Source organism: Trichosurus vulpecula, chromosome 5 (genome assembly GCF_011100635.1).
Source record: "Trichosurus vulpecula isolate mTriVul1 chromosome 5, mTriVul1.pri, whole genome shotgun sequence".
NCBI lineage: Eukaryota > Metazoa > Chordata > Mammalia > Diprotodontia > Phalangeridae > Trichosurus > Trichosurus vulpecula.
Window position 1 is genome coordinate 1,124,107 of NC_050577.1, and position 13,416 is coordinate 1,137,522.

At 47.8% G+C, this 13,416-nt stretch overlaps 1 protein-coding gene across 1 annotated transcript in view; it reads right to left on the reverse strand.

Annotated features, from left to right (window-relative positions):
• The window catches only part of SLC25A13 (solute carrier family 25 member 13), a 105,672-nt gene that overhangs the window by 12,656 nt on the left and 79,600 nt on the right, over nucleotides 1-13,416 (reverse strand). Inside the window, exon 14 of the mRNA XM_036759762.1 lies at nucleotides 4,301-4,441. Within this exon, the coding sequence (XP_036615657.1) occupies nucleotides 4,301-4,441 (141 nt within the window). The remainder of the gene's footprint in view (nucleotides 1-4,300; nucleotides 4,442-13,416) is intronic.

Below are 13,416 nucleotides of genomic sequence, written 5' to 3' on the forward strand. Positions count from 1 at the left end.
CTCCTGCCTCTCCTGACACCTCCCCCCATCTATCTGGTTGGGACCACGAGGCTGGGACCGGCCCTCGCCGTTCTCTGGATTAGAGCGGGGCCCGCCACGTAGTAGATGCTTAGTAAGCGCTCACTGCCAAGGAAGGGGGAGAGGAAGAGACGGGGAGCTTCCCAAAGGGCCGGGTGGCCGACCCAACGCTGGGCCTCTGTCCAGCGCTCACTAGGGGGCCCTGAACCTCAGCTCTGACCCATGGACTAGGTGTCAACCGAGGGGCTTGTTGCTGTCAGCTCTGGGGCGCTGTGGCGTCCCCTGGCGGCCTAACTTGAATCTTGCTGACTCATGGCCTGATTTCCACCGGCACTATGGCGCCCCCCTGTGGCCTGACGCGGTCTTGCTGACTGTAATGACAACTAAGATTTGAATATCTTTCCCACCCGTTAATAGGCCGTGTGACCTGCTTCTGTCACAGGAAGCCTAAGTCATATGTGGTGGGAGGAGCTTGCTGAGAGGAAAAGGAAGTTATGTCACAGGAAATGCTGAGAGAGAGAGCAGACCTGTGGTGCGTATGAGTGAGTGAGTTTGTGGGAAGGCGCCAGCGGGATGGAGTGGCGCTCTGCTGTAATACCGTGCATTGAATTCTCTGCTGCTGCGATGGCCTGGTTCTCTGGCGTCTGAGTAAATGGCCCACTTCTTCTACCTTCTACGTGGAGAGTCTTCTATTTTGCGATACAGAACGACACAGGCATTCTGACCATCACTGTCTATATCGTGATTACTGCCTTGCTGATACATTTGGCAATGAACAGGATGGAATCACAAGGTATAAGATCTCTATCTGGAGGCAGAAGGGCTTTGGAGGAAGAGATGGCTATTCCAGGACAGGATGAGGTAACTTATTCCTCCCTAGCAAGGGAATGGGCACTGGTTTGTGTGAAAACTAGGAACAGAAGCTACAGAGTGGGGAACCTAGAGATTTGGAAAGATGTTTACAAGAACTTAAAGCTAAGCCAGGGAGAGAACTGCCAACAGCACTCTCTAGGAAAGGCTGGATTTTACAGTGCATTGTATTATATATGAAAGCTGGGACAGACCGTCACGAGAGAGAAGACGATTAGAGAAATGTCTAACTCAAATGAGAATATTTCTTTGCCACAGCAAGATGGGGAATCTTAGGTGGCCAAAGAACAGATTATTGCTCAGAAAATGACTGATTTTACTGTTAATTTGGCTAGAAAAGAGAGGGAGCCAAGGAGGTTAAAAGTGCATTTCAGTCCAGCCCAGGCTGAGTCTAACAACCAGTCTGGTTGCCATGGTTACAGGAGAAGAGAGTCAGGAACAACGATACAATACTGGAAGCTGAGGCACAAGATGATACTTTGTCACACGATGCTCCTCACGCAGAGAATGAGACATTGTTAGATCCTCAGACAGAAGTGTGCCCCATACAGCGGAGGAGGCAAGAAACCCAAGATAATAATACAGTGTTCAGAGAGGTTTTGGAGGATTTTTCACAGCAGCAAATCACAGATATTTTAAGTAGGTTTACCCAAGAAATGGGATTGTGAGAATCAGTGATGAAGGTAGCACAGGAGTATCTGTGGATAGTGCGGACTGTACGAAATTCATAAACATTAGTCAGAATCCTTTTGTACAGCAGGTTTTTAGGGATCATAATCTGCAAGGAGGTAACAGGACGATTAGTCTGTTAGCTTTAGCACTTGAAGGATGTAACAGAATATGCAACCGATTCTATGTGGCCTAGTGCAGATAGGTCTTGGTATTCACTTAGGAACTGTATGAGAAAGTTAAAGGAGCAGGTGATGAAGACTGGTATTATGATGGCAAACATAAATGCATACTATGATATTCTTTTGGGAGTCTCTCATAGAAATTTAATAGTTAAGACAGCTCCTCCTGCTTATAAACACCCAATTAGGGAGTTAGAGCATCCTCTTTCAAAGGTGCTAGGTAAGATTTCACAGTTAAGTGACTTAGGAGACTGGGGAAAAGATAAATTTCCTTGAGAGAGAGAAGAGTGAATAGCCAGTGGATTCAACATCAGAACAGTGACAAGAAAGGCGATGTTTACTGCTCTATTGAAAGCAGCAGTAGATTTTGAAAGAATAGATGGTATTCCAACTAAAGAGCTATACAAAATGTACAGAGATAAGGGGCTTAATAGCACATGGAACAGAAAAGTTAAGAACTGCCCCTGCAAATCATACACACCTTGAATCCTTGTATCCAAGTCAGTCACACCTTCAAGGACAACAGGAAATAGGCCGAGCCCCAGCTCAGATTAAAGAAACACACAGACGGGATTATCGACCCCGTATTAATCTGACTATATATTAGAAAAATGGATCAAATACTATAACTAAGGCATGAAATGAAGAGGTATTGTATGTTAAACAATGCAGAGTGGATATATCATATTTCCTATTATCCACAGGCATCTGGGTTAACTGAAAGAATGAATGGATTACTGAAAGAACAGTTAAGAAAGTTAAGTTCTAATAATTCATATCAACATTGGAAGGATAATTTGTTAACTGCATTACCTAATCTGAATAATAGACTGTTAGGAGGAAGTACACCTCCAGCCAGAATGATGACCCCAAATCTACAAATTAGAAAACAGCAAACACTAAGATCTCAAATGCTGAGTATTGACTATGAGGGGACATAGGAATACCTGGTTTGGCAGGATATGATTTACATTGTTTAGAGGACTTTTGGTTGGATAGAAAAGAGAAGAAAAATCTCTACTGGGATATGCATGAGAATTCCCTAAGAATCATTTTGGACAGATATTACCTAAATCAGGATTAGCAGCTCAAGGAATACATGTATTGGCTGGAGTGATAGATTCTAATTCTCAAGGAGAAATTATTGTGACGTTCCAGAATTTGGGTAAAGAACCAATGACAGAATAGTTCAGCTGATTATTATTCCTTGTGAAACAATACCCTTTGTGAAAACTGATCTTCCTTGAGAAATAACTATCAGAGGAAAGGAAGGGTTTGGTTTACTGATAGAATAAAATTGGGAGCTAAAGCATGGGTAAAACAGAAGCCGGATGCTGTTCTAAAGGCTGCAGAAATTATAGCATATGGAAAGGATAATACTGTAACTACTGTTTATCCAGGAGAAAATGATTATCAAACTGTATCCTTGACTCACATACTCTATAGTGAATGAGGTTATGATTGTTTGTTTCTTTTTGGCTTTTCTCTGTTAAATTTGTTTGTGAGATTTGTTTCCTGCAGGCTTAGTACCATCCACCTGCAGATGCCTGATTGCTTAAGCCAGATGTCACTGATGTGTTTGGATGTCACCTCTAGACCCGTCCACGACTGTGATGTGTCATCCCTGGACCTGGAGTCAACCAAGTTCCAGATGCCAGCTTGCTAAAGAACTGACCTCTTGACCTCTTGGGGCAGGGGCAGCTCTGTGTCCAATTTCAGCAGGAAGAGGCTATGGAGGACGAGACCTTCATCCCTTACCCCAAGATTCTGGGCCCCATTGGTTCAAGTCAGAGAAGGATGATACTGTTTTATATGCTTATGTTGTCTTATCCCCATTATATTGTTACAAAGTTCTACTGACACCAGTTATGCCAAAACTCCTACTGATTGCCCCAAACGACCTATGTAATGGATAAGAAAGATCTTGGGACCGACTATAATGACAATTTAGATTTGAAGATCTTTTCTATCCATTAATAGGCCATGGGACCTGCTTACGTCACAGGAAGCCTAAGTCACATGTGGTGGGAGGAGCTTGCTGAGAGGAAAAGGAAAGTGTGTCACAGGAAATGTTGAGGGAGAGAGCAGATCTGTGGTGGGTATGAGTGAGTTTGTTTGTGGGAAAGCCCCAGCAGGGTATGGACACTTATGGGATGGAGTGGTTCTCTGCTGTGATGCTGTGATGGAATGGGCTTATTGGTTTTGGGATCTGGTCCTCTGATGTCTGAATAAATGGTTTACATCTCTACCTTCTACGTGGAGAGTCTCTTGTGTTTTGCGATACAGAATCATGGAAGCATTTTGACAGTTATTGTCTAAATTGTGATTACTGCCTTGTTTATACACCGACTCACAGCCTGACCTCCGCTGGACACTGTTGTGCCCCTGTGGCCCGACACGAGTCTTGCTGACTCAGGGCTCAGTTCCCCTCTGTGCACCACGGTGGCCCATGGTGACCCCTCGTGGCCTAACTTGGGTCTTGCTAACTCACAGCCTGACCTCCACTGGGCACTGTGGTGCCCCCTGGCTGCTAGAAGTCAGGTGGTTCTGAGAGAAATTACCTTGTAGATTCCAAAGAAGCCTAGGTCGCGGAGCACAGACAGGGCACTGACGCGAGGACCCGTAGTGATTTCTCCAGCAACTTGTAAGCGGATCTTGACGATTTCTAGTGGGTTTGTGAAGATCACCTGTGAGCCTCCAGCCTGAAAGTCAAAAAGGGAAACCCTGAGAAAAGCGACGCCCCTTGCCCCTGGCCACACCCAAAGTCATCAACACCAGCCAAGGTCCGGCTGCCCCAAGATGCCGGCCTCCTCCTGGGGTGGAAGACACATGTAAGCCAGCAGGCAGCGTGAGCATGGTAATGTGGCTGGAGGAGGGGCCAGGCACATCAGGCAAGGGTTCCATTCCCATGCTCTCATTCACAGCTGTATACCACCATTAATGCAGGATTATCGCCAACATGAGCAGGAGGTGTGAAGAGCTCCCTATTCTTAGCCACAGCCCGTGACACATCTGAGAGGAGGGCGCCCCTTTCGCAATGCTAACGGAGGAACGCCGTCTTCTTCACATCCATGTTTTTGATGTGGCCACCAGGCTTCTGCATCCTGGGCACTGTGCCATCCTCCACCTCCTTTTGCATCTGAATAAGCCCATGGAGTCAAGTTCATGCTTCCCCAATCCTTCCTGCCCGTTCTTCTGTTCCATCCCACAAGCCGTGCCCTGAAACAGCACGGCACTTGCTCTGAGGAGCTGTTCTTACAAAGAGGCGAAGGGCGTGGGAAGAGGAGGCGGTGGCAGCCCTAAGAACGCCCCATTGAACTCCAAGGACAGCACTGGAAGGGAGCTTTCAGGCTCAGCCAAAGCCAGGTGTCTTCTGACTTGGCTGGGTCCTTTCCCTGCACCCTTGGAGAGGGCACCAAATGGAGGAGGGGTACAAGTTAGCACTTCTGTGAAGATTCTTTTCCTAGGCCTTGGGCTGTGGGTTGCAAGCGGTTGTGGGTGAGGGTCTAAGGGGGGAAAATAAGCTGAAACAAATCTCACAAACACCTCTAAGAGCAGGAAAGATACTCTCTTTTCCTCCTACACAGTGTTTGAAGTGCTAGGCCCTGACTCTCTTTCTGTGGAGGCCACAGAGGAGCATTCTTCAGGGCCCACCTGTGCTGAGGATCACAGGGGAGTGACCTGGTGACTAGATACAACTTCCTCAGGTGGAGGGATGTCACTGAAGGAACTCGGGGAGGGGAGGTGGAGGCAGCAGGTGAAGGTCTGAAAGGAGACCTTGGGGTGGGGGAGATATCACAGAAGGAGCAATTCGCCTTGGAGAGGGCTCCCCCAATATGAGGGCTGGGACCTGGGGGTTTTGTTTTGTGGATACCTGTATTTCAACTTAATTAGTTTCTGCTATAATTTGAAAATAATCCTGAGAAGAGGCTGTCCTTGGACAGTGCCAGAGAGTGTTAACAAGAAGGTTCTACTGAGCACAGAGGAGGCAGACCTGGAGGGTGGTGAATGCTTCAGGCAAAATGGGACAAGCTGAGGGAGAGAAGCTCCAAGGTTATTAGAAAAATCCATTTTTAAAACTCTGCTAACCTCAATTTTCATCCTAACTTCTATTTCAGAGGGAGCCTTGAAGGAACTTGGCCTTCCTGCAATTCCAAATCAGCACCAAGAGTTTGTACCAGGCAGACATACCCACAGGAAACCCACCCCTCTTCTTTGGCATAAAATAATCATCAAGGCACAGCTGAGCACCAAGCTGCCAAGAACTCTCAGGGGCTCAAGAGGAGATGGGAAGGTGTTTCCCACCACTTCTGGGGGTGAAAAGGCAAAATCGGTTTCCAAGAGCTGCAGGAAAACAGACAAGCTCCTGGGACAGAGGAGGGCAGCGTCCCAAAGGCGATTTGGCAGGGCGCAGTGAGTCTACACAACAGGAGACGGGAGACCCAGAGGCCCCACCTGAACCCAGGTGCTTATCACCAGATGAGTGATCCAGGGACAACTGCTCCCTGTGAAATGTTCTCCGTGTCCAGATCAAAGCCACTTCGAGATGGCAGAGAGCCAACAAACACACCCATTGGGGAGACTGTACCTCAGTTGTCTCCCTTTGACAGGAATGGAATGATGACCCCAGCCAACCAGCCGCGAGCTGTCCACTGTGCTATAATGGACCCTCCATCTCTGGTAGCAGGACCGAGACCAGACAGTACAGCAGGGGAAGTCCATCAGCGGGCTTCCTGCTTCTCTGGGGGTTACCACGAACAGGGAATAGGTAGCATTGAGGGGAGCTCTATGCCAGGCACTGTGCAAACCACTTTACATTCTTTCATTTGATACTTCAAAAACCATGAGAGGTAGCTGCTATTAGTATCCCCCATTGTACAACTGAGAAAACTGAGTCACAGAAGGGTTAAGTGAATTGCTCAGGGTCACAGAGCTAGTATGTATATGAGGCAAGATTTGAACTCAGATCCTCCTGACTTCAGGCCCAGTGCTCTATCCACTGTGGTGCCCGATAGCTGCCAAGGAACAGAAAGAGGAAGAAGATGTGCAATTCCAAGGAGAGGAGGGAGGGAGAGAATGATGGGGAGTGGGGGGAGGGAAGGAGAGAGAGGGGGAGAGAGAGAGAGACGAGAATGAGTAGGGCAAAAATGAGGGTCATGGAGGAAAGACATGGAAAGAGAATTAGCCCCTCAGCACAAGAAAACAAAAACCTTAATCAAACAATGGACCCAAGTTAATGACTCCACAGAAGAACAAGAAATGTTCATACAAAGACAAAAGGAAATGACTGACCTGGAAAACAGATCAAGGGGAGGGACATAATTTAGGCATCACTGGACTAAACGAAAGCCGTGACCAAAACAAGGGCCCAGTGTCACATTTCAAGAACTGGACTTTCTTCTGTGCATTTTCCCCCCAGTTAGACTTTGCTGTCTCCAGAACAAGAACCGTCTGTCTCGCTTCTCCATTTCTATCCCTTGTTTGGTTATTTCAGTCGCGTCCCACTGGGGTTTTCCTGGTAGACACACTGGAGTGGTGCACCATGCCCTTCTCCAGCTCATCTGACAGAGGACTTCCAAGCATTCCTGATGAAAAGACCAGAACTGAGTAGAAACTTGTGCTATATAAACCTAGTAGTCAAGAGAAACGATACAGAGGCACATGACCTGATAAGTAATCCTAAGAAACAAAACAAGGCAGGTGTGTACGTGTGTGTGTGTGTGTGTGCATGCGTGTGTGTGTGTGTGTGTGTGTGTGTGTGTGTGTGTGTGTGTGTGTGATTTCTTCATGGTCTGAAAAGAAAGGGAGAAGAGGTAGACCTCAAGGTGGAAAAGGGAGAGGAAAGTTTGGGGAAGTTATCTCACATTTTGTGAACACAAAACAGTCGGAAATGAATGTTACAAAGAACAATCTTGATCTCAAAACAGGGATGTGAGAAGACGCCTGTCCTGTTCCTCTGTAGAAGTGGACGGTCCGTGGGCGTGGAAAACTGCAGAGAATGGGCAGATTTCTATTTTTCAATGTATTGATCAATTTTGTTCATTTTTAGAAACAGGAGGAAATCAGGGCAATGTAAGAAAAAATGGGTGCATAAGCTTAAAAACTGTGTATTTTTAAAAAGAATAGCCATAGGAGGAATCAAAGTGCCTGAGCCAGCTACCCAATTCTGAAAAGACTCTGGTTTTTAATAATCTGGGCATGCAAAAAATTTGAGCGTGATGTGGCATATGGTGTAAGACATCCATCTTTCTGACAAACTGCTTTCCAGTTTTCCAGTCAGTCAATAAACAATGACTAAGATGAAGCCTACTATGTGCCAGGCTCTGTGCTAAGTTCTGGGGATACAAAAAGAGGCAAAAGACGGTGCCTGCCTTGAGGAGCTTACAGTTTGATGAGAGAGACAAGCAACGTCTCCCAAGCGACTGTATACAGCACAAAGACGAGAGAATGGACCAAGGGAGAGCACTGGAAGGAAGGGGCTGGGGAGACTTCCTGCTGAAGGTGGGATCATAGCTGGGCCTGAAGAGAGCCTGGGCTTTGTACATCCCCCCTGGAAGTCCTGCTGGTGCTACTGGGAGGTCATATGGATGTCCTGATGGCCGAGCAGCAGAAAGCACACGCGTGTGCATGGCTGGGTTCCAAGGTTCATCCCTCAATTCTCCTTGGCCGTGATAATTCACTGACAGGACTATCATGCTCTCATCAGCAGTTCAAACATGCAAGAGAAACTACTCAGGGAAAAATATGTCTTCTAATAACCCAAACCAGCGTGTTCTAAATTTTGGGAATATTGCACCAGTTTTAAACCATTCACCCTAGATGTAGAGTCATCTAGCCCACAGAGATCCTACGACATTCATTCAAGAAAGGGCCCCGTGAGGACATAGATAAAATGAGCTGGAGAAGGAAATGGGCAAACCACTCTAGTGTCTTTGCCAAGAAAACCCCAAATGGGGCCACAAATAATCAGGCATGACTGAAGTGACCAACAAGAAAAAGAGACAATGGGGAAAAGCTACAAGGAGGCAGGCCTCTGAAGCTTGATGCTGAGGACTATTTCCGAACCATCAACCCCCCCCCAAGTGGAATGGTCTGCCTCAGGAGTTGGTAAGATGCCCTCCCGAGAGACGGTCTGTCTGGAAAGGAGACTGCGACTAAGCTGTACCTTTAAAAGACAAATGTAATGTGGGTGAGCTTTACTCGATGGGTAGGGTCTGGAGAAGTAAAAAGAAAGTAGGTGAGGAGAAACTTCATGAATTTTTGACCTCTCCTCGGGGTTATTTTACGATGAAATAATAGAGAATTCTAGGAAGATTCATAGTCCATTCTGCAGAGACTGCTCCTTGGGATGGCTGAGAAAAGGACCAAGGCAACTTCTTTTCTGGGAGAATCAATGTCCCTCTTCCTTTAAAGACAGAAGGGGTGTGAAGACAGTCCCAGAACGAGCTGGAAATTGAAGAAAAGTCACCTGCCGCTATGGCGAGGGTCTGAGGCAACTGGTAGCTATCCTCCTCATGGCCAAAATATCATAAATAAGAATCTGCCTTTGTTTTCTTAGCTAACAAATTACATAGTATTTAATCAATAAAGGATTTAATAGAGTTTTAAGTAGATACTAATGGGAAAGAGCTTTCTCCAGTTTATTTAATAAATTCAGGTGGGAGTTCGAGGTTGCAATTTTAAAATTAATAACAAAACATCCAACTTTGCCTCTAGCTTGTCTGGTGCTTAAGTCTAGGAAGAAGGCTAAAACAAGGGGGAGCTCCACGTGACTGAGTCTTGCTCTCTCGGAGGCTTCTGAGACCCTTGCCACCCTAAGATGCTGGGCCAGCAGTTCTTGGGAAGGACCTGGTTCTTCCTGGTCAGCACAGTTCCTAGATGAAGCTCTCTAGGTGGCCAGCCTCAGGAGCTGGGGGGGTCCCAGCGCATCTCCACAACCAGCTCCAAATGGGCTCTGTTTTTCTGCTGGCTTTCCCTTCACAGGGAAATGAGAGACTACTTCAAACAATGGGCCAGAGGCAAAATGCTTCTTTGCTGGGCCTTGGGGGATGACCCCCCAAGAGCCCTTAGAAACAAAGACCGCCATTACTTTGGGTCCACTCTCAACATGCCAGGATGCTCATGGTGAAAGGGGTGGGGGCGGGTCTCATTATGTTTTAAAGTAAATGTGCTCGATATGACAGTAACGCAATCACGCCATTTCATTCTGGATTCACACGGCAGATACTTCAAGCTACTTAAAAAATTAAGTGGCAAATGTATATGAAGAATATGGATCTTGATATTTTAATTATGCCCAATTGAATGTACTCAGATTTAAAGTGCTTTCCTAAGTGACATGTGCCAAGAATATCTAATTGCACACTGACATTCTGAAATGTGTCCTTGCACATGTCAAAAAGAGATGAATAGGAAGTTATGGAATAGGACTAATTCTTAAAAACTAAAACCCCAATACGTAATTACTGTGCAAATTATGACGTAACTAGATAAAACGTGAAATTTGATCCTTGGGGTGAATGCTCAAGTGTGGCCAATCCCTGGTGACTGATGACAACGAATGGGAGTCACTCTCTGTGCCAGGCATGCAAAGGCCCATCACAGGGCCTTTGTGGGAGTGGGAGAAGGGGGCCCCGCAAGGGAAGTATGCAGAGCCAGCTTCTACGCAAACTAAGGCTCCTCCTCTTGAGGGGCAGGGGACACACCAGGAAGATGATAGCCAGAGGGCAGGGGCCTGGGTGGGAGACAGCTGATGTGGAACATCCAAAGTCTGGCCAGCCCTCTCTTGAGAAGGTGAGGGAGATGCTGTGGCCACATTCAGTGGCTGAAGCAGGCCCAAAGCCTGGCACCCAGAGCGAGGAGAAGGACTGATCACTGACCCAAGGAGGAAGCCCCAAGGGCCTTGTGCCCCAGGAGAAGGCTTCCTGTCCATCCTGAGGAAGGAAGCGATGCGCCAGGCACCAGTGTGGGGCCTTGCGGCTGCCAGCACCAGTCACATCTCACCGACAGTCTCACAGTCTACACACTCTCGCCACGAGTTTGGCCAAGAAACCCAAGCAGAGCCGGCCTGATTGATGTTAGTAAAGCAATTAAGGGAGGGATCTGTCAAACATGTTAAGGCTCTGGCTCTGGGCACTGCACAAGTCTATTCTGACTGCTCCTTGTGGTACCACTTAATGACTCACAGACCCTTCCACATTTCAGGTATCTGAGCTGTGAGGAAAGTGGGACGCCACCATTCTCCACTTTCCACATCCTATCAATCCCTTGTGAACTGACTCGACAACCAGGGGGCTAATTTGGGCTTGAATAGCCAAGGGGGGATGAAGAAAGCACGAAGACAAGGCTGGGACAAGGAAGGGGTCCTGGGTGAGGGAGGACCAAGGGTCTGGGCCCAAGCCTATCCCTTATGTGGTGTGTGCCCTTAGCCCAGTCACTGACAGTGTGGGCCTCAGTTTCTACACTTACGAAATGCGTCCTTTCCAATGCTAAAATTCCATGAGTCTGCATTTAGATTCTGCTCCTGCTTTTAAAGAAACAAAAGTACAGAGTATCCCAAGTATATTCTGTAGCAGGACCGCACCAGCTCTCCATGTGGCAGGAGGGCATGTTCTTATTCATCCTCAGTCCCAACCCTGATCCCCAGCTGCTCTCAGAGGCAGCCTCCGATCTGGATAAGACTTGGGTAGCCCTCCCTGTATGGTCCACAAAGATTCCACAGTGCCCAGGCCTTGAGGAAGCACTCAGAACGTGCTGTGAACACACAAGTAAAATGAGTTTTCCTGGAGCTGGTAACACATGGCGAGGAGATCCCACCGGCGAGCCTGGAAGGTGTCCAAGACTAAGTGTTGCATCCCAAACACTGAGAGGCTCTTGATGTATCTCCAGACACCACACCATCTCAGCCCCAAGCTGGACCGGGGCAGAGAGGACCAACCGTGCTAGGTAACAAAAATGTCCGCTTCAGAACACTGACTGACTCCCGTTAGGAAGGGGCTCTTCTGCAAGGATGATAAACAGGGATGTTCAGTAATGAGAGGGACACAAAGGAGGAGACTGACAAGGTCAAAGTATGCAGGAGAGGAGGACTTGTAGAGGAGGACATCTCGGTCCCTGCACGACTCTGTCTGGACAGCTGCTGCTAATGTGTGTATGTGAAGGACTGACCTGGACAGGGAGCGTGGTATAGATGGGAGGTCCGATCTCCATCAGCAATGGGGAGCGACACCCTGATGGTGTGGGAACAGTTTAAAGGCTTGAGTGACATGGACATGGAGAAACAGCTTCAAGAGGGAGGACTGTGTCCTACAAAGCATTATGGCTTCATTTACATATATGCGAATTATGATCTATGGTTTTTCACCAACCCATTTTAAGGATACGGTTTTGTCCAGTGTGTCTGGCACATAGCTCATCTGGACCCAGCTGAATGCCTGTTGTCTCCCCCATGAGACTGTGAGTTGCTTGAAGGCAGAGGCTGGCTTCCCTTTCTTGGCATGTTCAGGACTTAGCACAGTGCTTGGCACACAATAGGTATTTAATAAATGCTGGCTGAAGAGAAGTCAGAGGAGAGTGTGGAGACCACGGGAGTGCTGATGGGGTTGGGGAAATCTAGGTGGCTGTGTCCCTGAAGGCTCCAGCACCTCTACCACCCTCCAGCGTCACCCAGAGGTGGAGTAGATACCCCTCACCGATGGCAGGTAGTGAGCTCCAAATAAACTCTGAAGAAGCCCAGGCCACATAGGAGAGGCTACAGGAGGGGCTCTCTCTCCCTGGACATCTGAAAGGACTCCCTTGAGGGCCACCAGGTTTCCTCACTGGGCTTCTGACATTCTCTAGGTCAAGCCTGAGGAGGGCTGGGATACAGGGGGAAGAGGGGAAGAAAGGCACCAGCCCGTGCTGGGCTGAGAAGCTCCCCAATACAAAAGCGCTCAAGATGGCAGCAGTAAACTCAAAACGTCAGGTTCTCATTAAGCTACCACCCGCCTATAAAGATTTAAGAAAACAAGCCCTCATCAGTCCTAAAATTCAGCCAAGACGGAATTTAATTTCCTAAAGCCTCATTATCACCCATTATAAATCCCAGTAATTTTCCATGTCACAGGAGCAAAGACCTCATAGAAATTCACCATGAGTTCAGCCTAAAGAAAGAGTCCTCCATCTATGTGACCCAGAGTGGGGTGTGTGGGCTCTGCAGGCAGACTCTCAGGGGCAGAGAGGCCTCCATGTCAGCCCTCTCACCCCCAAGGCCTGTGGGCCAACGTGCAGATTTCCTCCCCAATTTGTTCTGATTAATCCCAAATCAGACATTTCAAAATCAGAGGATGCACAGTTTGTGGTACATTCAAGGAAAAACAAAGGGGGATCTGGTTTTCCACCGTGGATGGTCTTCTTACAAATTCAAAGTGGGGGCAAAAAGTGGTTACTGAGAAAAGCCTGGGTTAAACCAAAAAAGGTCACAACCCGGCCACCATGCCAACCTGGTCTGTTTCGGGGTCTCTCCTGGGAATCCCAAGGCCTCCGACGCCAGCACTGTTAACTCTATGGGGAGATGGGGAGCCAGGGAAGGCTTGAGGCCTTCTGCAGAAGACAGACCGTGGGAAGTGAAAACTCCTGCTTCAGCACCACAATGTGGGCCTCGGTTTGTACAGGTCTGGGACGGCCCCACACCCGGGAA